Source organism: Aplidium turbinatum, chromosome 2 (assembly GCF_918807975.1).
Source record: "Aplidium turbinatum chromosome 2, kaAplTurb1.1, whole genome shotgun sequence".
Lineage (NCBI taxonomy): Eukaryota > Metazoa > Chordata > Ascidiacea > Aplousobranchia > Polyclinidae > Aplidium > Aplidium turbinatum.
Genome location: NC_137473.1, coordinates 33,469,338 through 33,496,433, shown reverse-complemented (window position 1 = coordinate 33,496,433; position 27,096 = coordinate 33,469,338). Strand labels below are relative to the sequence as shown.

General features: G+C 37.6%; 1 protein-coding gene across 3 annotated transcripts; it reads right to left on the bottom strand.

Moving 5' to 3' along the window:
- Positions 1–241: 241 nt before the first annotated feature.
- LOC145764922 (uncharacterized) lies at positions 242–25,878 on the bottom strand. 3 transcript variants are annotated; one of them, XM_082576623.1, is made up of 14 exons: positions 25,703–25,878; positions 15,205–15,323; positions 11,879–12,112; positions 11,258–11,458; positions 10,141–10,571; positions 9,303–9,567; positions 8,722–9,211; positions 5,673–5,791; positions 5,322–5,404; positions 4,509–4,748; positions 4,027–4,180; positions 3,310–3,507; positions 1,965–2,073; positions 242–1,740 (listed from the first exon to the last, which is right to left on the bottom strand). In XM_082576623.1, the coding sequence occupies exons 1-14, from the start codon at positions 25,778–25,780 to the stop codon at positions 1,594–1,596; spliced, it is 2,868 nt and encodes a 955-aa protein (XP_082432749.1). In that variant the 5' UTR covers positions 25,781–25,878; the 3' UTR covers positions 242–1,593. The 3 variants fall into 3 exon arrangements, with proteins under 3 accessions (XP_082432749.1, XP_082432750.1, XP_082432751.1); XM_082576624.1 differs by having other exon boundaries at positions 9,303–9,564; XM_082576625.1 differs by lacking the exons at positions 15,205–15,323; positions 25,703–25,878 and adding an exon at positions 12,602–12,719.
- Between the last annotated feature and the right edge of the window lie 1,218 nt (positions 25,879–27,096).

Here is a 27,096-nt window from a genome sequence, read left to right as displayed (position 1 = left end):
AAACAATATCTGATTCGAAAAGGAAGAGAGTAAAAGAATCCCCATCAAAATAGCAGTCTACGGAGTGTCATAAAATTCCTCAATTAATTTTGTGATATAGAAAGCGATGATGTTGGAACTAGCAGCCAACAAGACGCCTCTGACAACAACCAGTTGAAATGAACGGCCAGTAACAATATTCGACAAACCAGAAACGTGGCATCAACTCATTTGATGATGGATTGGTCTGATTCAATGCAAGTGTCAGAAACGTTTTTGTTTATTCGAACCGAATATAAATCTGCGATAAAATGTGCAACTTCTGCACCAATAAATACTTCCCATCAACTTGCAACAAAAGCAACTTTGTGCGAAAGAAAAATAACTTGACTCGCAAAAACTGATCAACGTGAGAGGCAACACAGACCTTCATTCACACGGCATCACTGACGGTGACGGGACAATTTTTCAAATTTCAAAATCTTTATAAGAAACCAACCTTGATTTTCAATCGCCAATTCTGAAGAGTCGATAACTTCACACATAATTCAGGCATCATCAGTACACGTAGAACATGCAGTGCATATTATGATCAATTGAATATGAAATCTGAACTTCGTTTTAGACGTAAGTAATGGATTGACAAAAAAAATTAAATTAAAAGCAAAAAATTACAACAATGCAAGCTGCCCCTTGTCAGTATGAAGTTGCTTCGCAAAAGCTCCATCAAAGAACCAAGATTAAAAAATAAAGATTTTCTATATCATAACTTTCTGATAACCATTGAAACGTAATTACAAAACTTAACTTCATTCTTTCTTTTTTGTTTACAAGTTTCAGATCCTGCATGATCATTTTCAAACTGGTGGTCTGTTGGTTCAACGTTCATTGCATGCACAAGTAACATCAGCACACCAATTAAAAAAGTTGTAATTTTGAAACCCAGCTAGCATCTTGCGTCTTTTTACAACGATCCAACGTCTGCAGACGTTACATCAATGTAAAAATACCAGACTTCTGAAGAGATATTTGAGCCATCGTATGGATTATTGTGCAGAACGACGGTATTTGATAGTTTAATTATAAACAAATTAAACATAGGTAAGACTGATAGACCTCCGAAGCAGCCCATGAGAAGCTGAAGGTACATGTTGATGATGAATAAACACAAGTTGGACTGCTTCCCTCTCACCCAACGTAATATTAAGGCTTAGCTATTTGCAATATGAAACGGTCGGCGAATCGCGATATTATTGTTAATGAACGTTTGCAGTAACACCAATAATAATTAGAGCGTCGGCGAATGGAAAACAGGGTGGTATCCACACACAGTTAACTAGCTATATATTGCGTAGCACTATCACATTATTTCGCTTTGAAGAACATAAATGGTCACAGTGCTTCTCAAAGAAGTCTCTCTTTCTTAACGAGAAAACGTTAGACACAGTATTGTTATGTGGAGCTAATAATGTAGCTGCTTCCACAAATCGCTGAATAAGCCGCTCAGTTTCGAACCATATTTGCGATATCGTTTCAACGACGACCTATGTGTAGCCACCCTCGGAAGGCAGCAACAGTCCATTGAAGAGAAACTCCGCTTTGTTTGTGAGAAGCTTACGGGGATCGTTGTTGTGAATTGTGTTTTTCAATCAGAGCTTCCAGGAGCCGAAGTTTGGCTTTCAAATCCCGATAATCGGAATATTCGGTTGCCATGACTACCCTGTCGGCTTGATTGATCGATCGGCCGTGTTGCTGTTCAATCTAGTAAAGAGGTGATAATTATTATACTGTTATACTTATACGTGTCGATGTTACTTTTCGTCATTTCAAAATCCGCTAAATTTCCATTACATACAAGTCTGCACAAATCCAACAAAGTTTTGCTGATACCGACAAGCGGCGTGCTTGCCACAACTCCAAAAATTAACGTGTAAAACAACATCGGCGACTACAAAAGATAAAGAAATTAGTTAGAAGCAGCTCACCTCTTTTTCAAAATCTTTCAGTTTCCTTCTCAAACGTTTCCTCTGTCCTTTTGCCTCCCTTTCCTGCTTCCTCAGTTCAAAAATGTCAAGATCAGCAGAAACATGATCGCTGTAACGATGTAAGTGACTAAGTCAGCAAAGTTTGAACCAAGCCAGACAACAGACTGATTGATAAGAATTTTTAATATTGCAGTATTTGGACAACACTGCACTCTTGTGCTCAGAGATTTCTTCTAGTTCTGACGTTGTGAATATAGATGAGCAGTTCTAACTGGGTGCTTTCTGAAGGTGCTGAGGGTGCTACCATTGCGGAAAAACGCTCTAACCTCATCAATGGGTAAAAATTGAATGAGACTGTTCACCAGGCTTTTAGTGAAATAACAGGATGTGTGTTCTTCTGATACAAACTAAGCTAAATTATCACAAGATGTATAGGTGATAGTCCACTTTTATTCCGACGCTTTGTCAATCAGACACGACTGACTTTTTCAGGGGGCTAGGTCAGGTAGTGACTACCAGTCTAGCATGGCAAAACACAGGACCATGCTACTGTAAACCAACCAAACATGTAAAATTAAATTCAACTTCCAAACAAAAGTTATCGCGCGCAAATTTTGAAACTAGAATAAAGAGTGTAAATGTGATCAATCAACAAGAAAGTTAAACAACGGCAGAGCGGGGAGAGAGTGAACCGTACGGGTCATAAAAATTCAAATTGTATGACACTGCCCCGTTAGCTCAATGGCTACGCGCCCGGCTCAAGCTCACGCGGGGCAATTTCGACTCTCGGAGTGTGCGCTTGAGCAACGCATTTCAGGACTGCTCTCCATTCAGCGGCATCTAGTGGATGGAATAATTCCCCCGCAACAAGACTTCAACAATCGGAAAACTTCACTGCCAATCTCGGTAACCGGCCCTGCGTTAAAAGCCTCTAGTCTCTACAATTACGCGAAACCACCAAGAATAACCATCAAGGTTTTGTCAGTCCGAGAATAAAGATTCAAAATCAACCAACATTGTACAGTTTTCAATCAGCATGAAACTAATTTAAAAAATCACACAAGCACTTACAATAGTTTTTTTATAAATAGCAGGAAAAGAGATGCCATCATCACGATTCATTACATGAGGCTTTTGATTGATAAACCAACTTTCAGAAAACATTCGTTTTTGATAATCACTTTCAAGTTTAAATTTTAGAATTGCTCCATGTTATTTTATGATCTGAAGTTATGACAAAGTTGGTTAAGACTAAAAGATTATTTGAAGGAGCGGTGGGAAGCAAAACGAAAGTCAAATTGCAGCCAAACAATTTTGTATCAAAATTTTTGTTTCAATCACTCACCTCGGTCCGAAACGAAAATGACTTCCGTGGTGATTGTTCTTGTCAGGTGGTGCTAGGGAGAGAAGTTGAGTGACGACAAATTCGTCATTTGGCTGAGTAATATTGACGTCATAATTTTGTTCAACGTCATCAAAGTGTCGGTTATGAGCAGAGTTGAAAGGAGGAGACATGGCGTCCGCTAGAAGACGTTTCACCATCCTGAGCACATTAACAAACGTGACTTGAACAATTCAGAAAACAATCGAAATACACTGTTTGCAACCCAAGTTACTTTTAATTTTCTTAATTTAATTTTTAATTAAATTTAATATTTTAATTTTTTTTTAGTTGTAATTTTCTGTTACAGAAAAACTTTATGTCATAAACGTGTCCGATAGAAAACGAAAGCACCAGCTACCGCTGCAACAAGCCACGCACCATCCACGCCAAGAAAGAAGAAAAGGTTGCAAGACCCTGAAGGTGCATGGACAGTTGTTTGAGGAGCAAGATACGCGCCTGTAGCCAGCACCGTCATTTAATCCACAACTCAACCGCCATTTTATAAAGAAAAATTGTTGGTTGCTATCTCGTCGTTATTGGTGTCTCAAAGAAATTATTGACACTCTCGCTGTGTATTTAATTTGTCATATAAAACACTCATATTTTCAACCCTAAATCATAAAAAACACTGATGAGTCATAACATCTAGTTTGATTAATAGCACGAAGCCCTTCCTACCTGTAACGTTCGTATATGTTTCGCATGATTTCTTTCTCTTGTTTATTGCTCGGTCTTCCGTGACGGCTTTCATGCTTGAGTAATTCTCGTTGCATAGCAACCTTCTCACTTCGAATTTGCTCCCTGGTCATCAAAGTGAGATCTTCAGGACGACCTGAAGAAAAAGTAATCAATTCAGCCAAAATCACAAACAACTCGATTTAAAAGGTCTATGTTGACAGCGGATTGAACCGTCACCTCCGAAATAACATGTTATCTCGGAGGTGACGATTGAACACCTATAGGCGACGTTTTCAACTTGTTGTTTTTGTCTGACTTGCTCAAGCTAAAGATTTACAATTGATCAAATACTGTGTTTAATTGAAAATTATCAACTAAATCAGATAAGAATATTCCTGAAACGAATGTGTGTAAAGGGGCGAAAACCCGGATGAGGACATGCACAAAGATGAAAAGGGAACGTTAAATACCATTAAACTAACCGTTTTCTCTCCTGTTTATATCCAGAGCATCGGTGATTAGCCGCAGGCTTGCGAATAACTCATTTAATTCATTTTCGGCAACGTCCTTCAAAGTGTAGTTGTTGATTGTTGGCCGTGAGAGATGATTTTCGTGATGGTGATGATGTTTGTGATGATGGTGGTGTGTGTGGAGCCTGGGGAAGTGGTTTTCAGGAGACGAAGGAGCTACCTCTATGTTGTCTTCTTTAAGAGCAGCAGGAACTGCAAAATAAAAATACATTTATATATATATTTCTGCAGAAGAAAATTAAAGTTTTACACCCTGGCCTACAAGAAGCAAATATTAATGACGTCATAAAATATTGCTTTCATCGCATGGCACTCAATTTTCACTTTTTCTGAATAAACATTTTAAAATTTGAATTCAACTGCATATATATATTAATATTATAAATAGGCTAGATAAAGATGTATACAAAAATGCCAACATTGATAAGAAAAGAATGGAGCAGCATGAACGTTTTGCGTTTCAGCGCTTGCGATTCAAACAGTTTCACAGCAGCGGCAAAGTCGCAGGTATTGCCTGACATCGATAAACTCGATGCTGAGCGGCAACAGTATCAATTATCATTTGAAAGGTTTTTTATTCTACCGGGTAGGCAGGGTATCGAACCTACATCTACGGACTCCAGAGACATGCTTATGCTTCTATCTAGTGTGCTAGGCAGGCAGTATGAAATTGTTAAATTATAAAAGAATTTAAAACTTAAACAATGCAAACTGAGAGAATGATCATAATTAACATGAATCATAGTTTCGACATCTCTTACTTACATTTGACGTCATGCCTCATGACATCTTCCATTGCAGCCAGCATTGGGACTGTTTCGTCATCTGTTGACCACGCGTCGCGCCACCTAGCGGTTGCAAAAATAAAGCTTATAAACAGAAACAACTAGCGGGCTGTAATGAAACTTCATGACAGCCAGTTAAACATTAAAACAGCGATGGAATTGCTTATTACTTGTAATATTGGTAAGTAGCTCTAAAACTACAAAAAGCAATTAAACCTCACGTCGTAGTATAATCCATATAGTTCGACAATGATTTTTTAAAATGCAACAAGATCAACAAGAAATTGTTAATTTTTTGTTACAAAAAGATAAAAGAAATTTATCTCCTTACTTGGAACTCCCATCTTGCTTTGATCGCTCTGATGATGAATCATCTCCTTCTGGACTTCCTACACCAACAGGAACAGGAATCTCCATCGGTTCAGATCGGGGTTTAGGAGAGGAGGAACTCTGTAAAGAATTGATGTTTACTAATTACAGAGACCCCAAACTGGCTATCAGACATAAACGTCATCACAGAATCAGTAAACATAGGTTCGACACTCGGTCACATCAAGTTAAAACTACGTGAAAAGTGCAAGTGCTCAATGTTTCCGTTTTGTAATGCTACTCATAATAATTGCAGACGTGAGTGTAGAGTAATAATATGCTCAGCAAAAGTTATCCGTGGTGACATTGTATATCTTCTTTAAACCTAGAACACACTTTGTTTTAGTTACAATCTACAACAGTATCTACGATTTCCGTAAAAAATTGCTTTGAAACTATGAACAATATCAACCAGTTTGCATGTAAAAAAATCAATGGGGTTTAACTCAGCATTTATTTCAAAATTATTCGCACAAATTTGAGATTGCCGACAAATTAAGAGATTAACATAACTGATCCTCAGTTATGCCAAGATCGGTAGGACAGCTACATCAATTGGTAATTAAAGGTATGGTGAAGGAAAAGAGGTGCAGGGGAAGAAAGTGGCAAACTTGGAGAGATGATGTAAAACAGTAGGCTGACTTGTCAAGCATCAGAGAAAAAAAAGAGTAGCGGAAGAACGTGAAGTGTGGAAGCAATTGACAGCAAATTGTCGTCTAGGAGACAGCGCATGATGATTCATGATGATAATGAAATTATAAGATTGAAGACTATTATAATTAAATCCAAGAAAATGGTTTGTTAAACTGGAACTCATCTAAACTTAGCATTACTCAACCTGTACTCAAACTTAGCACTGAACCATGCAACCATGATTAAAAGCTAAATAAGAAAAGTGATGATGATGTCATTGCTGACGTAGGCTTTTAACACTGGCATCAGTTAACAGTGTACTTGATATTTTGCCAAGCTGTGTTTAATATCTTTACGACGTTGTTAATGTTGCTCAGTATTAGGAAAATTACACAAAAACCATGTCCGCACTAAATTATTAGCCAGATTCTCGATTCAAAAGCTTGGTCAACGATGTATTCGATTTGATGAAGTGTGAATAATGAATGAATGAATGAATGTGTGAGTGATGAATGTGTATGTATTAGTTTGTTTTTGTGACGTTGTTAGGTTCAGGCATGTTCTCATTGCTTCAACAATTGGCGCTCCAGTTGTTTCAGGAACGAGGAGGCGACTGATTCTTAACTAATTCATTTACTTGTTTAAAGTATCAGGTTTGGTGGCCGTGCTTAACTACATTTATCGATGCATATACCGTAGCATTAGATCTTTTCATACACATCTAAAACCATTTGGGCTTTGCCACCTTTTCCTTTTGTTGGTTTTATTACTATATTTCTTTTTCACAATATCATTTCTTCTGCATTCTGACAAACAAAAATAAATTGAATTGAATTCGATTTTTTTTTCTACAGCTCTTGGCTGCAACGGCGTACACCATCAAAAACTAAAATAAGAATGCCAAGATTCAAACTGGAATAACTTCCTTCAGCGAATCTTATCATTAAAATATTAACAAAAACTCTTGGCATAAATGACGTACCTTGCATACAAGTGCTTGCATGCTGCAATCCTTTGACAAAAGAATATTTCAACCAATAACTCGCAAAAGAATGACTCAAAAAGACCTAAACGATAAAAAATCTTAAATGTGTTTCCTGGCTGCAGCCTAAGACAACAAACCACTCTTCCTGTTTGCGTGTCACTGTGAGTGCGGACCCAAGCCTAAGTTCTCATGCACGTTTGCTTCAGTTGATTGCACGGTTTGAGCATTTTAAACGAATTCGCAGTGGTGAGAAGAAAATATGTCACGTAAGACCTAAGACATTGTTTTCCTCGGAAAAATTTTTCTCAAACCATTCAACAACATCTTTCAAAGATACTACTCATATGATATAACCTGGGTTGAGCTTGGGTACTGATGAAAAACATCTAAGTTTTCAAAAAGTTTGCTGATCTAGTTTGTATGCTTTCGGCTTTGATCTTTCTATACGCATGAAACAATCTAACCTTTGTTCGCACATGCCTGCAAATAACCCCTTAAAGAGCTGAATAAGCCATCTGCATCCGACCTATGTTCCTTGTTGTCCATATAAACAACTTTCTAATATTTGAACTAAAACTGACAAGACATTTGACACCATCCCCTTTTGTGCTATTCAAGTACTGACAAGAGACACGGCTACAACGCTTGTACAACTTGACTCAATGGAAGTGCTGTGCGACGTGAGAGACCAATAATGTTTGCTCTTCCCGTTGTCGTGTTTGTTGTTTCACATGTTCATCAGTCTGTTTTCTTTGTGCTGCATTGCGTACACTAGACAGAGCGTTTAATGTCACATCGTAACGAAGACAAATTAGTTTTCCGTTGTCACCGATGCAGTGAAATGCTGACGAGGCTTACGAACTACATTTACTCCAATGAAGTTATCCATTAAGTTAGATAGGCTGGGCGAAAGGTACAAAACTTATAATTCGCTTGGTAGGAATATCTACATGTGCAATACAAACTTTCTTAAGTCACTTTAAATGTTTTATGTTAGAATTAATACTTTATTATGCTAAGTAGTTCCGTTTACTTACAGTTTTGTGCAACTAAATACAAAACAGTGTGTGTAAAATCTTCAACGTTTGCCATGTGAGCTTTTAGGCCTCCAAGAAGCGTCATCACGGGATAGCTTACGTTTTTTTTCTCGACAGCAAGAAATGTAACACAAAAAGACAATGAATACCACCACGACTTTTTGATGCGAGGCGTCTGGTAAGTCACAGGTAAAAATAAATGAGTCTAACGTCTTGATGCTAAACGTGTTACGTATCTTTTATGGTGACACAACTTTTGTGAAGAATTTTTTCTAACTTTGGTTTGAAAATGTATGAAAATATAGCCTAATCAAACGCCAAAAAATCAAGAAAAAAAATACAAAATTGTTTCTTACGCGGTTGGATTTTCCTTTTTTCTTTCGCTTTTTTAGTTTCGTTGGAGTTGTTTTTTCCGTCCGTAGCAACGGTTTCGGTTGAGTAAACACATCAAACTGAGTGACTTCTGACAGGTCAAGAGGGGGCACAACTTCATTGACATTACTTTCACCACTTTTCGAGTTAACGTGTAGATTAAGGTTGGGAACAGAAACAGTCTTAGGTTGTTCTTTATCTTCTGGTCTATTTTGAAGAGCTTCTTTTTCCTTCGGAACGCATCCCGAGTCACTCGGGAGTATCTCTGAGTCTTCCATAGTGACAGGAGAATGAGGCTCTCCTTTTGCCATGATAGATTCGGTTTTCTCTGGCTCAAGAATAGCAAGTGGAGGAGTTGGAGACGCCATGGTGGAAACAGTTTGAATCTTCTTTCTCGGAAGAGGAACAGGAGGAATGACTTCATCACTGGAATCAATATTCGCTTCTTGGGCAAAAGCTTCATCATCAAGTCTCCTGAAAAAGTGTTGTTGAAAATAGTACCAAATTTTTCAAATTGCAATATCTCCAAACAAACATAACGAAAACATATATTCGAAAACCATACCTTCTTTTCCTCGTTGGCTTCCGACGATTTTTCGGTCCTCCAATTCTTCCGGCCGTCAGTGACGGAAGTAATGACGTCACGCTCGCTTCATCACCGCTATCTACGCAGGAGTTATCAACAACTGTCATGTCTTCCACACCAGCAGAGGCGTCCAGTGATTCGGATGTAAAAAGATGCTTTCGCACAACATCGCGGATCGTCTCTTCCACAATGAAATTGTTAGACGTTGAGTTTGCTTCGGCGGTTTCAGAAGCATCTTCTTCTGCTAACAAGAAAATCAACAAAGAATTCAACGTTTTTCAGCTATTGTGTTAAGTTTACATTTGCATAGGTTCAAGAAGCGGTAAGGATAGTTCCAGAAGAAAACATTTTAAATAGAAAAGCTTTGAATGGTTTGATGGTGAATTTTATACTAAAAGGCTTGAAAAAAAAAACACATAAAAATTTGAAGTTTACGGAAGCCGGAAGTGCTAATAACAATATTTTATTTTTGTACATTGCTGTGTCCATCGCAAATATGTTGCTCTCGGCACTTTACAAAGTAAACAGTGGCAGTGTAGCCGCATAGAGCAAGGAGCAGCTGAGTACACTTTGACGTAAGATTCGGAAAGATTCACGTTAACAAAATAAAAAAAACTTTGCTTAATCTTGATTTCAATTTAACAAATTAATGCAGACATGAATTTGGCCGGGTTTAAATTTTTACCGTTCGGCAGTTGAAAGAAGATTTTAAGGATGAGAACAAACATGCGATAACAGCTCCATCACTTTCTCTTCGAAAAACCTGAATTTGTTTTTAATGACCAATTAGGCGACAAAAACATTTTGTTTGACTCACCGGAAGAGAAGTTGTAAGAACTAAGATTTTCCACTTCGTTATCATGAGTCCCTGGCACATGTCGATCTGGCAAATGAGACCGTGGTGGTGGCGCAGGCAATAACGTAACAGTTTTGATAGTGAGGTCATCACTGACGTAAACGGGAACAGGAGGAGACGGTGCAGGTCGGTATTGTTTTGGTGTTGGGGGTGCCAAATTTCGGTCTAGTGAACTGGAGCGCTGAGGTATCGCTGGTGATGATGTCACAGTGTCATTGACGAGGTCATCAGTGGCGCGAGTGGGGACGGGTGGAGACGGTAAAGGGCGAGCTTGCTTTGGCACTGGGGGTGCCATACGAGAAGGTTTTACAGACACTGAGGTAGGTGATGTCATGTTCAAGTAACCCTGGTCGTCGACGACGTCACACATGATGTCAGCAGTTAGCAGTAATCTATAAAAACATAAGAATAATTTACCTTAATCATATTATCACAGTGCTTTTAAGAAATTACTTGCTTGAAATCTAACACATCTTTAAACATATTTACATCTAAACCAAGTAATAACGTGAAATTAAACACCAAGTTATATTCGAAAAAAAGATTACGATACAGCAGCCCACGTGAAAATAAAGAACCGGATGTTTTCAAGCCTACAACCTTGTTTTTACTCCTGCAATGTATAGCTAGATTCGACCACAAACAACTATATTTGTCAACTTTACATTGTCAGGCGACGTTGAAGCGACGTAAGAAAAATAACTTGTGTTGGTTAGGATAGTACATTAAGTAAAATATTCTGTTTTGTACATTTAAACTCACAATGAAGTTAAGACTTGGGAGTCAGTGCTGATATAAACCACGTCCAAATCAACAAAGCCCCTGGTTTGACTACGTTATCATTAAAAGATGGAAAACTAACGTCAAAATAATGAAGAACCAAAAATGGGTAAGCAGAAGAAAACGTCGTAGTTGTTTGTAATGTTATCGAGTTTCTGAAACCTATTCGGCTAAGTCAGAAAAACAAGCCGACATAAACAAAAAACAACGCCATCAGCACCCTAATTCCACAGCAAACCTTTTATAAAAACGTAACAAAATGTTTTTATAACGTAAAAGTTGTTCAGCAAGTACCTACCTTTCAAAAGTCTGATTAGCTAGTCCTTGAATTTCTATTCCTTCGTGACCATCTAAGATCTTGAACACATTAGGTCCAAACACAATGGCAAGACCAGTGACCGTCATTCGGTTTTCAACATTGCGCATGACCACTTGAAGAAACGGGAGAAGATATTGCAAGGTGCAACGGTGGGCGATCGGCCATGACGCCATGGATGATCTGAATGTTGAAAATAGCTAAAATCTAAAATAAACACCTGAATAAAACTAACCACAGCACAAACCGAAGTCAGGAGTTTTATTTCTTAGTTTAAAATATTTTTTTATTGCATAACAAACATGGCAGCCCAACGTCATACCAAAAAGCAAATTTTCCTTTCTCATAATACGTTGCATTTTATTTTACATTACAAGAATATTATTCGATGATCAAAATTGCAGCAAACCAGTAGCGTCGGAAATGAAATGAGTAATATTCGTCATTACGCAACAGATGCGAGAAGTATTTCAAAGCTTCAGCTATTATGTTAAAAAGATATTTACGCACGTCAGCTTCAGCTACATGCAACACAAAAGTTGTGTCCAATACACTCTCTGCATTTGACTATTTCCTTACTCGCCTTTAAATTACGATACTTACTTTACAGTATGGGCAAAACTTTCGTCTGAGACACATTTTGCCTCTCTTGATAACTTCAAGACATCATCGGGTATCAAAGGTTGGGGCAACTGTCTGAAAAACTGCTTTAGAACATTAGCCGCCACGTGACCATCCAAACCAGAGTTCAAGCAGACAGACGAGTCGTGTTTGTCGCCGGCGTGCTGTTCAAAAGCATCCCGAAGTTTGGCAGTGTGGGAAGCCGATGATGACAATCTGACCAAAAAAAGTAACGTGAGCTGGTTGTTTGACTTGTTGCAGCGAAGTTAAAATTAAGCGACAATTTTTTTTGTTTTGTTACATATTGCAAATATTCAGGAAAATCATTTTTTTTTAAACAAACGTAGCATGGAATCAAGTGTTCACTATGGGTACGGCGCTACATAATTTCAAGCACTATTTAGTTGAGTCCTAAAAGTCACAAACGTTTTTGGACAGTATGTTATGTAAACGTTATATTCCAACACACAATGACAAAAAATTAGTACAATATAATAAAAAAACTATCTGATGTCATTACTATGCGGAAATCGCATCTTACAAATGTTTTCTGGCAACACAATAGCAATAAAAACTGCTAAGGACTGTTGTGGACCCATATTAGCTACTAACTGCTAGCACTAGAAGGGACAGTGATGCATGCAAATCGGCACTTCTAAAAGTTTAACATAACAAAAAACACTAAGTCACTTATAAAGCTCTTACAGAAATATAGTGAAAGTCAGTTCTTTGTCAACTTCAGCTGGCATGTCTAAGTTACTAACTGACCACATTTGCAAACTAAGCAGCAGTTGCAAAAGTTCGTCGAAAACACCACACAAATCACGACGAATGTAAATGAGAATGAAATTTGGTCCGCAACCTGCCTTTATAAACCAGCAAGCAAGCACGTCCACAATAACAACCGAGCGGAAGGCACAGAGCAGGCAAACACATCATTTATCGTGTATTCAACATCAATACACGTTGAATCAGTACAAATATCACGGACCATCAGCACAAAAGATAAACAGCAAACACGCTTTTTTCCCAGCTGTTGCTCCGACAATTTGATCACTTATGAACTGATAACTTAATTAGGTCGTTTGAGAAGCTCAGTGAGTGTTCATCAGCAGAACTATTTTCTGACTTGTCAAAAACAACAAAGATCTCAATTTCATTCTTTGAATAACGTTTTACGCAAGATGTATAAACGATGCTTACATAAAAACAGTAACCCTGGATTTGCATCACATGTGCAACTTGTACATCACCTCCAGCTACGTTGAAACGACATAAATGCGACAACGTTTGCTGGCTGGGAATAGACCATAAGTACTCCGCTTTTTTAATTTGAATAATCGCCAAAAATGTTCTAGCAACCTTTTTAAAAAATATTTTTGAGTGAACATACAGAAGTGGAAATACAAATTTGCAAGCATCTCTGGAAAATTTATTTGACTGTTTCGGTTCCTGAAAACGACTTAGAAAAGACTGAGCTGGCTTTTGCTTTGACGCGACGACGAACCTTTTCGTCTGTTGCAGGCTAAAGTTTCATGCCACAAGAAATATGACAACTGAAAGCTAATTATTGAAATAATTCAAAGGTAGAAAAGAAAATCTAAATTGTCAAACTTACGACATGTTGTGAGTTGTAACATAGCGTATTTTCATATGAAATGATGACGTCCAAGCACATTCTCGCAATGTTTTATGACTTCATAATTGCGTCAATCAACCGCTTAATCAAAATTTTTACCTTTTTTTTTCAGAGACGTTCTGTAAGCACATGTTTCAATAAAGTTACTTAGAAAAGTTTTGACGTATTTCATTCAAATGCGCAATTCTTCATTGTCACAATAGTGCTTGTTTTAAAACTATGCAGTAGGTCTACAATTTATACTCTAGACCTCACACATGTAACATAGTGAAACTAAACCGTTCTATGGCGCTTAGAAAAAGGTCACGCACACTAACTTTTTAGCTACCCAACGAGACTGCATTTTATTCCCTCACATCTCTTCGACTTAGTAGCAACAATGCAACATGTTATAATCTTACCCAAACAGCAAATCAGTCGTTTTTTATATTGATTCAACGTCCACAGACGATAATAATCACATAAACGCTAAAATAAAGAACATGAGTAATTTTGGTTTGAACAAGAAAATGAACAATTGCAATAAATAATTTAAAAGCAAAAAACTTAGCAGCAAAACTGGCCCCTACCGGGTAGCCTACAATTCCGAAGTACAGCTATAAATTTCAGCTCTGTTTCTTGGTGGCGTATTGTGGAAATTAAACTATCTGAACATTTAATTAATGAGAGTTCACATATAACGCTAATTGATAGCATGGCTTATTTTCTAAATAAATAAAATATTTGCACAACAAAAATATAAAACAAGTAAACAAAGCTTTAAAAATTTGCAGCTTTTCTCTTACAAAACCCCAAAAAATGAACACCTGAAAGGGAACGGGAGCAAATAAGAAGATTAAAAAAATCTAAAAACAGGCAGCTCTCTTTGCGCTCAAAATCCAGCAGCCAATTTGCATCACCAATGCGGCCCCTTATAACGGCTTTTACTCTTCTGGCACGAGCTGTTAGTTACGTCGCTGCACAGAAATAGTTAACTCCCCTTGTAAAGCTTTTCGAAAAAACGTCAATACATCATTTCATATCTTGGCCTAACCCTAAACGGTCACGTGACCGAGTGTTTATTTACTATCAAAGCGCTTGGAACTACAGTAGAAAGCAGGTAGGAAACGCGCGACTGCGTTTACTTGTTTTCGCTCGGCCACTGCACAGCGCATTGAATGCAATAATATGTTATTTAACGTTGATTCGTCGTATCGGTTCGACTTGTTTCGTTAAGACTCTCAACTCACAAAACCAGACCAATAACTCATGAAAAGACAATGTGGTTAATATGTTTTGAAGGAGTGAATCAGAAAAATTGGGTTAATAATTTCTGCGCACGAAACAACATCTTGTGTGCGAGTGTTCAAAGCACAGTTAGTCTCCTGAAGCCCATCTCAGGTTTCTAATGAGATCAGAACAAGTAAGCCATGGATCAGAAGCATCAATAACAAAACCTGTGTGAAAGCAAGCTCTCAACAAGACTTCGTACATTTAAACACGTCAATAATTTATGGCAAGCGAAACAGCATCCCAGTGACAACCAAATCATTATGTTTAAGTAAGGTACATTTTAACTCTGTTGCGACATCTATATTTATGTGACACTCAGTTATCCTTTTAAAACTCATACTTTTCAAAAAGCTATATTTTCAGCACAATAGCAAAATCAATAAATGTTTTTTTTTACCGAAAAATACCCTCGCAGTTCAAATGTTCCTTTTCGATATATGTGCAAATGTCTTTCACTATGAATGGTACAGTGTCTGATTCTCGGTCGCAAATGTCACACAGTGATGCACCGAATACCTGCAGAGAATAAAGATAAGAATTTACTTAATGTTATTAATCAGACAAACTTAATAAACTATTGAAAGGTTTCTTTTGAACATTAACGCAACAGACTCGTACTAAATCAACAACTAAGAGAAGAGGAAATGAGCTTCCGTACTCTCAGCATTGGGGTTCATTGCTTGGCAGCAGGTATGCCAACTGAGCGTGACCCCATGCAAAGCTATAATCACCGATATTTGTAAGATCACAACTTCTGTCGGACGTCCAGATTTAATCAAATGTCTATAATGTTTGTTCATTCATTGCTCAACTGATAATTAATTTGACCGGCTGGCAACATCACATCTGCAAGCTTACTACTTAGGTAAAAATACAAAACGTGATTCGTGGCACACAATATAACAATCCTGCTAGTCAAACTTTTATCAACGTTCAACAGATGATGACTAACGTTTTCCTAGCGTGAGCAACATCAAAAGCTACATCAACGAATTGAAGCACGATCGTGGACATGACCTTGACAGTTGATTAATAAAATACATGCTTAGAGGTTACTGAAGGACGACGACCAAAGCAATATGCAGTGAGAAAATAAACATCAGGGACATTAACATGATCTTGTAAAGTTTCTGTCAAAAAATATATAAAAACAGGATAAAAATGAAGTTTGAGGACAAATTGAAAAAAAAGGTACAACGTCGCAATGCATTGAAAGAAATATTAACCCGCTTTGTAAGTGGAAACCAACGTGAGAAATGATTGGGCTAAGAATAGCGCCAGATTGAACAATACTGCAACAAAATAGTCGTTAATAATACAATTCTTCCCGGGCAATTCGACACATAACTTTAAACTTTGTTGCTCTTGTGGTGACTGTAAGCCACTAGCCTGCTATAAGAAAGCGATAACCATCTATTTCCGTCGCTTTATCGATCAGCATAACCGACATCGTCAAGTAGATAGATTGCTAAAACAAAGGCACAGGTCATCTCGACTACATGAATAAACAGGCCGTGAACAGTACGTATATCAACAGCATAGCTGGGTAAAACGTGCTCTTTAACATGTGGATTTTTATAAACAAAACGAATTCATAAAGAAACATTGGCAAATGTTTGAAATGCAATAGCACAAAACAAGAACGTTTTTAATTTTTATAAAATTTGTAAAGCAGAAGATTTTTTATTTCTTCAAGATGCTGCTGTGTTGAGCATTTTATGCCAGACAGATAGGTAACACCTAGATAACCTGTTCTTGGCTCCTAATAAAATCGGTTATTTAAGCTGTTAAAGCGTTGGAAATAAAACAAGTTGTCAATTTCACCGAAAACGAGTCAAACAACAAATTAGTCACTTCAGATGGACACTCAACGTCTGTAGACTGATATATTGGCAAGGGCTGGGTGATCTTTGCCATTGTGGGTTGCTTCTTTTTGTCAAAAATGGGAAGAGATGTACTTTGATCAAAATGCTATAGCATAGAAAATATTGTAATGGTAATAGGACCAATCGGATCGAGAAAATCGTTTAGTTTAGTACGCAAAAGTCACGCAAGATATCTTGAATCTCGCCGCATTCACGTGTGAAGCATAAGTCTGGGCTGAGTTCACTATGCAAATTTACAGTAAAACAGCTAGAAATAACTATTGCAAAAGGTCTGTAGTTACTCCATGCCACACGGTCCAAATAATCCAACGCTAAGGTCAAAACAAAATACGACAAAATGCGACGTTTGTGCCAAAAATCGTGTTTCTACATGTGGAATATGGCCTTGTGACTGAACAAAATGTATCACTGCTGCAATGAGCAACACAAGCGCCGCTGCTAAATATCCGCTCAATCGAGATATCTTCCTGTTTGCATGGAAGCTATCACTCCAGCAAACTACCATTCTCTTTGCCTGGCAGCGGCTGTTCAAAAATATTGCAAAATCGTGCTTTAGTTGCACAAGACCATCCCTAACTGCACATTTTAACTTTTAAACCAGTTGATGGGAGTGTGTTTAGTATGCAAATAAAATACCGAACTTGCATGTCTACAAAAAAGATCAAAATTTTATATTCATTTATAGTTTGAAATTGAAAGGATAAATTTGAAAAAATAAATTTTATGTCATGAAAAGATTTTCAACTCCACAGTTATATTTTAACTGCTGTCAAATGATTAAAACAAATGAAGCTGCACGTGTTTAGCACATTTTCATGAATCAGCTACTTCGTGTTCAAAACATGTTCCTAATTAGAAAACACTTTGGTTCCAACTCATTAATCTATTTTGGAATCGTGTAAGTCCTTGTTCAATGTCGAAGAAAGGCTCGCACAGCCAGAATCACTTCACCAATAACCTACTGGCTCGCGTCCTTACCTCTGCTTCTGGAAGCCTCGATTCGATTCCAGGTGGGGTCATACTAAAGACATTGGATACGTACCCATTGTGATCTTTCCTGGGTGAATCAGTGACAAGTTGGGTTAAACATCGTAAATACCCTACAAAAACGTAAAAAGGTACAGCGGCATCAAACAAATCACGAAATTAGTTTCAGTGGGTCGACGCCACCTTGAGCAGCTTAGCAATCAATGTGTCTTGCTCGCAGGCATAACCAACGGAGAGGAATAAGAAACTGAATACTGATCAGACTCTAACGAGCTCCTGGTGCATATTGCACAGTGCTCACATCCATTCCCACGCAGTAAAAATGCGAAAAATTGGTACTTTTGTATCGTGCAAGAGCGTTTCCGCTTTTCAAAGCTGCAATTTTATGCATTCCTACAGTACAATGTTTGCAAAATTTTAGCTTAAAAATCAAAAACGTGTTTTTTCAGCCAAAATTCATCTTTGGGCACTTTTTCATATGTCTGCTGACGTTGAATCATTGTTAGAAGGACTGACTTTGCCAGATAGATTAAAAGTACAATCGCCACCAAGTATGTCAGGTTATTATGACCTTGCTTTGAAAGTTAACATGCAAACAATCTACAGCACTTGCCTTAAAACTTAGTTTTAAGCCTGGAGACTGACACTTATTTACTTTTCATTTACGTCAGCAATAGCGGACAAACGGAAGAAATAGGTTTGTTTGTGAGGTAAAGGTCACATGTAGGGCGTTTGCTTTTATTGTATTTAAAGCACAGGTCACTGAGTAAAGGTTTTCTTTTCTCGGTACAGTATTCAATATGTTAGGTTTAACAATATAGAGTAAGCAATTAACAATATCTACAACAACAGATTTCTCATAGGTTTCGTTAAATAAGACGTTACAAATTTCTTAATAATACTGGACGTTTTTTCAGTGCTTATTCATGTATATATATTTGAAAATATTTTAGCATAGAGTGTAGTTTTGTTCTCTTTCACTGAATACCAAATGGCATCAATTTAATTGTTAAGTTGCATTTACATACATTACAACAGTGGGTAATATTGTGAACACAGCGACAAGTTTACCAGTAGTTGCAACATTTATGCCAAAGTACAAAGTACGGTATATATAGATTTCAATCGTTTAAATACTGTACCCCAAAAAAGTTATCCTCACTTTAAAAGACAGATGTTAGGTTACAAATTAATTTTGGGTGGACAATTTCAGTGATGTCTAGTAGTACTGTACTATGCAAAACATAGTCATTTCATGTTATGCATAGTCACTACTCACTACAGTTACAGAAGAAAAACAATATACAAGTCAACTACTGTTACTTTCCTCTGCATTGGAGAGTCGGCATCATCACTATTCGCCATTGGGTCACCTACTGCCTAAACTAAACTTTTGGTTCATGGGTGGTATATGCATACAAGAAAGAACCAATGCACTTTATAAGATAAACAATCTGCACCAAGACGCATTGAAATATAAGCTTTTCCTCGCCTACTAGATTGGTTGGTTGGTTTTGAACCTTTATCCTTGGACTGAAAAAGCCTTGACAGGTTATTCTTGGTAATTCCGCATACTTGCAGAGGGTTTAAACGCAGGGCCGTTTAGCGAGATTGATAGAGTGAAGTTTCCGATTGTTGCTTGGGAATTATTTCATCCACTAGGTGCCGCTGAATGGAGATCAGTCCTGAAATGCGTTGCTCAAGGGCACACCCCGAGAGACAACCAGCACCGCGTGATCTTGAGTCAGGCGCTTTACCACTGAGTTAACGGCGACCCACACTTGTTTTAAACTTGCAGATAAATCAAGCAGAGAAGCAATGCATCTCACTCAAAAATGGCAGCAAGAATCTTGAAGTTAATGGAGGATTAACCTACTATGCATTGGAAACTTGTATAGTATCATCCACCATGTTGTATAGTATCCACCACGTTTTCCACAAAAACTCAAAAAAAAATTGCAAGAAAAGTTTTCATAAAAAAAATGGGCAAAACGATAATAGATTAAAGCTATAATGGAAGTAAATCAGTATTTAGCCTGCACTACAATATATCAATATTCACACATTTTCTTATTCATGCTTGGCTGACGGCCAATCAATAAAAGACTACTCAAAATCAGCATTTACAGAATTTGTAGTTTTTATATTTAAATACACTTCTGATTGAAAATGTTTTTTTATTGCAATCACAAAACAATTCTTATTTTAAATATAATTCATAATCATTGAACATAGGCGCCGACTCCGGGGGGGGCGGAGGGGCGGCGCCCCCCCGTGAATTTAGCTCGGGGTGGCCGCCGCCCCGCAAATTATTTTAAAAAAAATCCTAAAGCAAATGTTTGTAAGTTCATATTTGCGTTAGTTTGACCTTCATTGCGGATCGATCTCAATTAAAAGATCTACTTGTTACAACAAGAGCGCTGCTCCTAAGATAACAAAAGAAACAGAAGTACGGTAGCTGATAAACGCCAGCATGATGCCATTGAAGCATAGTTAACAATGATTGAAAAACGTTTTTCTTGATTTCTTCCGCTTTGTTTTTTCTTAGGAGTGTCAATAACGAGGTGCAGTTTGCTCAGTTTAGTATCTACGCGCAGTGTTTTTTTTAAGGCGTTTTGGAGGACCGAAACGGTCCCCCAAATTTCTCCAGCGGTTTCCCAAAGTTTGGGCTTGCAACTACAGTAGAAAAATAATGGTTGTTTCTCGCTATGTCTTGTCGATAATACAAATATAGCCTACGATCAATAGTTCACGTCCGGAAAAAAGAATAAGTGGAGGTACAGCTAACAGCTGAATCAAAGAGTTATTCATAAAAGAAGTGCACCTTCGATACTCGTCAATGTTTATTTCTGATTTATGGCGCATAATGATCAGTTTTTACGTGTGGAAACATAAAAAGCAGAGGCCAACAAGCACACTTTGTTTGATTGTTTTGTTGCATGAGACATGGACTTCTAAATAGTAGCACCTGGACTGGACACGCAGTGGCCAACATGTGGCCAAACAGTTGGTACAACAGTTGGCCAACAGTGGGCCAACAGGGTTAGTTACTTGGCTGTTGGCCCACTGTTGGTCAACCGTTGTACCAACTGTTTGGCCTCATGTTGGTCACTGCGTGTCCAGTCCAGGTGCTACTATTTAGAAGTCCATGCATGAGATAGAACCTGAAAAATTTGTTCTGTGATTGTGCACTGCCAGTAGCCTAATAAATAATTCGTTTAAGCAAATATGGCTATTTTTTGGTATTTAAATGAAACACTTGCGGTCTCTTAAAACTACTTAGCGGTCACCCAAACCAAACCTTAAAAAAAAACCTGTCTACGCGTATTAAGAGCTAAAGTTCAAAGTGACCAGGATATAATCTGAAGTAGCCTGCAGGCCTCGAAATTCGTTTTTGTTGACGGCGGACAAACGTGTCCGGTCTGAGCAGCTATCTCGGCGGACCAGTGCCGGTCTTTGGGGTGTGCAAACCGTGCGATCGCACAGGGCCCGCAAATTTGGGGGCCCGCAATTTACCCAGAAAATGCAGTAATTTTGTCATTTCCAATGGAAAAATTCAACAAGCGAATTGAACAAAGGAATTAGCAACAAGAAAACATAGCCTACAGACTCAACAGGTGCAACCTATTTCGTACCCTGAAAAAGATCGAGAAAAAAAACAACAGAGCCGAAGGAGCTGATCGGAGTTGCCGCAAACCTTTCAAAATTTCTCTCGATCTTTTCAGGGGACAAAATTTGATTTTGTTACTCCGATTTCAGGGCACGAATTTTTCAGGGAACGAAATAGGTTGCATCCAGACTCAACATAGAGACATAGCTTTATTTCCGAAAAATGCCAATGCCAAAGTAAGCATGATCCTTTTTCTATGCCAACGGACAGCACCATTTTACAGCAATATTCATACCTAAATTTTTGTTGAACATGCTCTCAGAATGCCCAAATCCAAAGTAATTCAAAATTTTCTGGGGTAGACCCCCAGCCGCTGGGTGTCGCCTTCGGCGATCACGCCGTCAGGCTTCGCCCGCCGACCGTCAAACCAACCCCCTCCCCTTTCAAAATGCCTACCTACACTACTGAATTGGATCATTGTCATTGGGGCCCGCAAAGCATATTCCGCACAGGGCCCGAAATACCCCAAGACCGGCACTGGGCGGACACACCATTTTTAGCCGTCATTCGTCATGCTTAATCACTTTATATTGATAATAATTCTTCGCCATTTCAAAACTATAACTACGGTTTTAGAAGGCTTTTTAAAAATTCAGTAAAGTCACTCTGAATGGCTTTCATCAGACCAACGACTTGCGCTTGAAGAGTCAAAGCGCCGTGTAGCTTGGTCAATACGTCACAGAACTGATTAACTTCCACCGAACGAGGTCGTGTGGCTTGTTGCGTCACAATACTCTGGGCAGGAGTCGGAAAATTTCTACACCAACGCTACTATTTTCTGCTGTGCAAAGTTTCACAGGCTTTTTTCTTTAAGTTTATTTTTGCGTGTCATGTGAGCAAAAGTGAATTTTCCTTGGGCCTTTTCTTTCTTACTGTAATACCAAAACTTAACAAATTTTGTTGCATCTTGCTGTAATAGCCTACTCGTATAATCTAATTTAGTAACCAACCTTGCCGTATCATTATTACTCGGAGATCATAGCCAGACATTGTGACGTAAAACTTGAACTAAATTGCGCGTGATTAGTGTAGAAGTACCTGTACTCCTATCGATTCTTAGCGAATAATTCACCTTCGTTACGCTGATTCAATGTCATCAATCGTTGAAGCAACGTAAAAATCGAAAGCTTTCCTCCTTGAATGGAAGCTAAGGGATACAGCATTCACATTTTCTAGATGCGCGCTAGAATGCGCTGGAAAATATATTATTGCAACAATTGTTCGTGCTATGCAATGACGATTTGTATCGCTAGTTCCTGTGTTATTTCTCGGCGGACAAATATGACCGATTTAGATGGTACTTCCCGCGGACATCACATGCTGTGACGGCGGACATGTCCGCCGTGAATTTCGAGGCTTGAGCCTACATTATAAAGCTTAGCGATATACAATGGCAGATAGACGCAAACAAACATCAATGCTCACAAACAAACATCAGCATTTTGAATGTAAGCAATCAGTCGGTTAGAAAGTTTGCCCCCCCGGCAATTTTTAAAACCCGGCGCCTATGTCATTGAACTCGAATCACACTCAGTTTCAAAGAGAATATCACACAGCACATTAATGACTCAGAACTGGCTAAACGAATTTTTTTTAGGACTTATAATATAATCAGATACCGTACAAGAAACAACAACATGAATTGTTGAGTTGCATTTCACGTAGCCTAATGAAAGTGTACATGATTGCAGTAGCATGCATATTGCATCGTGGGTAAACACAAAGCATAGTTGTTGATTACAGATTAGGTTGTGCATTTGAGGTTAGGTCTTTTTATACAGATTAACCAAGTTTTTTTTTATTCTTTTTGATATGAATAACCCACTCATAATATAAAAATAAAAAGCTTTCAGAATAAAAAGATATGCAAGAATTGCCATCCAAATTAACACACCTGCATATTATTTTCTATCTGTTTGAACAAATATTATAAAATTATTCAAAAAATATAATATTTTGAAAAAGAAAACCTTCTTACATATATTATTACTATTTGTATCAGACAAGAATGTCCATATTCAAACCACAAAAAAAAGAAAAATCCAAAAAGGCATAGACTACAGTAGTACACAAACAGCTGGAGCACAAATGTATAGATATTTGAAATAATATTACGAGCTCATTTGGTTTATACAACCAACCAGTAAGATTTAGCGTTAGTAAATAATGATTGTTGATATCTTTGTGCAATGGCATTGGCAGCCATCATGGTTAAGAAACAGCATGCACAGTCTTATTGTAACGAAGACAGTAGTTCGACTTTACGATAGCAGTCACATCTTTCATTTTTACAACACATGCCAGTTACAATTTTTATGCGAAATAAATGCTTACCGAACCAGTACGGTACGTAAAAAAAGTAAACATTTACACAGAATTTGTCTCATTTACCAGGTACCAGTAACTTTACTTTTATACTATACTAGCAGATCTGTTAATGATTGTGAATCATGTAAAATGAGCAGCTTGAGCTATGTTTAATGCTACCATAGCATAAAGACTTGGTAGTAAAACAAACATTTCAGATTTAGACCACACTTTTTTAGATTTTTACTTTCAAAATGTTTAGAAAAAATAAACAAAAAGTTACAAGAGCTTTTAACATTATAAGCAATTGTCACTGTTCAGCGAACTTAGCCTTAATGAACAAAAAACTTAGCCTAATAAATGGAATAGTTTATTGGTAAAGTAAGGATGATTCCTGTAGTACAACCCAACAAAGAGTTGTAACTTAAAGAAAGTTTTTAGACATGTGGAAAATGGGCAGATGACTTAGTGACCTCAATAGGTGTTCACTCCCTTCCTCTCTAGTTCTAACATTTATTGATAGGAAAAATCTTTATCTTTGAACTGAGAAAGCTTCTTCGTCAAAAGCTTAATCTTGGAACTTTTACATATTGGTAGAAGCTTTGAACTAGTGACACAGACCCAGTTACCAAGATTGACAGAATGAAGTTTGTAATTTTTGAAGTATTTATCTTCTAGGTCAGTGTTTTTCAACTTTTTTGAGTCACGAAACACTTTATGCATTAAGATAATTTTGCAAAACACCAAACGAAATTACATAATGAATGATGCAATAAAATAAACAATAATTGTTTATTAAACAGGACGCAATTTAAACGTTTGCTTATTAAACATCACAACAACAATTCATTCACTTTCAGTTTTTCTCAGTATATACAATATTTGGGCCTGTTTTGATGAGCACAAAGTTGACATTCGGGCAGGAATTGCAGAAAGACAGGGAGCTCTTGTGATTTTGATTTTCGACTAGTGTTCCATAAAACACCAGTTAAAAAACTAATAAATTTCTTCTGGAATACCTGACCATCTTTCACAGAGCACTAGTGTTCCGTGAAACACTCACTGAACTAGGTGATGCTGAATGGAGAACTAGTCTTGATGTGCATTGCTTAAGTGCAGAACTCGAGAGTAGAACCAGTGTTTCTTGACCTTACCGTTTCTTTGTATCATACAGTTCATGTTATGTGATGCTGATAGCACAAAACTGTACAATCACAACAAACACAAATGAAATGTAGTTTACACAAAAAGAATGCCATCAAATTCAAAACATTACCAATGCCAGGGTCATGTAAGCAAAAGTGAGATGCTTAGATGACTGTACTAAATCGGGGCAGACATAACTTAAATGTCAAATTCCAGTACAGTATTGTGACATTTTAATAAAAATAGACTAGAGATTGATTGATTGTGTGACATCAAAATAATGAAATCATTGGTAGACTAAATGATTCACTGATTACCATTTTGCACACATGTCAAAGAGGGGTTGAAGTGCACAAATTTCTCTGGCTACACCAACAGGTGGTTAAATTTTGAAAATTCAGAGTATGACCAAGTAACTTTTGAACTAGTAATTCATTACAACACAAAGAGTTGAGCTCTAACTTCCAAACAAGCTTTCCTAGTAGCCTAGGATATGTACAGTAATAACAAAAGGTAAGTCACTAAATTTCGTCCCAATATGAAGCAAGCTCGGTAAGAATCAATCAATGTTTTATTTGTCAGTAACAGGAACATAGGTACATGTTTGAAAAATGCAAGTACAGTAATTTACACAATGCAAAAGTTACACAAGTTCCCATACCGACAGGGAGACACTTTGTGTTGTAATTAATTACTAGTTCAAAAGTTACCTGGTCATACTCTGAATTGTCAAAATTTAACCACCTGTTAGTGTAGCCAGAGAAATTGCAAAATTGCATTAACCTAGGCTATTTTTAAAAAAACCTCTAAAAACAACATAGCTAAGGCTAAGTTAGAAAAAACGCCATGACAACGAATCATATGCTATGTGAGTTAATTGCTTTATACAGCTCACTTACTTTTGAAGTCGGTTTGTTTTTGTCTGTTTGCACAGTCGTATTTCCTTTTCTTGTAGCACCGTGCCATATTTTCTTCATATTCAGACCTAAAAACTTAGAAACTACATTTTATGAAATAGCGTCCATTGTAACTATGGAAAAATCAAACAATCAATACAAAGCTTCGGTTCGTGCCAGTAACATTACACCCTTTCAAAGCTAGCGGGAGAACTTACACCAAACAACGGCAAAGCGCTGTTTGTTTATTAAACACGCGTGATCTCACGCAACAAAACCGCCAACACTTGTCCATAAACCAGACAAGCCGTTTCAACATTCAATCATTCAACATTTATTTTTTTTTTGTCAGAATGCAGAAAAAATGATAGTGTGAAAAAGAAATACAAGCAACAAAACCAGCAAAAGGAAAAGGTGGAAAAACCTTAATGGTTTAATACGTGCATGAATATTCAGATAGTAATAACTATATTTGATTTAATTCTTTTCTACGGTATGTGCATCGATAAATACAGTTAATCACGGCCACCAAACTGGAGAACTTTAACCAAGTAGATGAATTAGTTAAGAATCAGTCGTCTCCTCGTTCCTGAAACAATTGGAGCGCCAATTGTTGAAGCAATGAGAACATGACTGAACCTAACAACAACATCACAACATAGGCGTAGCCAGGGGGGGGGGGGCGAAAGGGGCCATGGCCCCCCCAAATTTTCAAAGTTTGGATTCGGAAGTTGAGCCTTTGTTGAAAATATAACAAAATTTGTAGAAATTTATATCGTTTTCTAAGACATGTGGCTATTAACGCCCCCCAGGGCTTGTTTTAGACACACAGAAAGACACCAATAAATTTTGCAAATCGTAAATCGCGCAAAGTTTACGCGATTTACGCTTCTTTTAACTAATCTGTGGAAGCAATTTCCGAATCGCTTACTCTGTTGGGTTTTTGTGTACCGGTAGCTGAGTTTTTGGTGTTCTTTAATTTTAGTCACAGTTTTTGCCCGTTTGTGTGCAAGAGTTACCTTTAATAAGTTAATAAATTTCATACAAATATAACCCTAAAAGTGTTTCCAGAAAGCGCTATAATCCATTATTTTAGTGTAATTTTGCAAAAATTTTCCGGGGGAGCATGCCCCCGGACCCCCCTGGAATACGCGTGCCTTCGGCACGCTCTAACCCTCCTCCACCAATTTTATTGCTTCCATTGCTCAACCCCCAGGATACGCCACTGCACATCAGGTGGCGATATCTTTAAACAAATACTTTGTCGTTCTCTTTGATCCATCAAATATTTGGCCCCCCCCAAAAAAAATTTCTGGCTACGCCACTGCATCACAACTTCACAAGAACAAACTAATACACACACACACACAGTGGCGTAACTACCCATTGGATCTTGT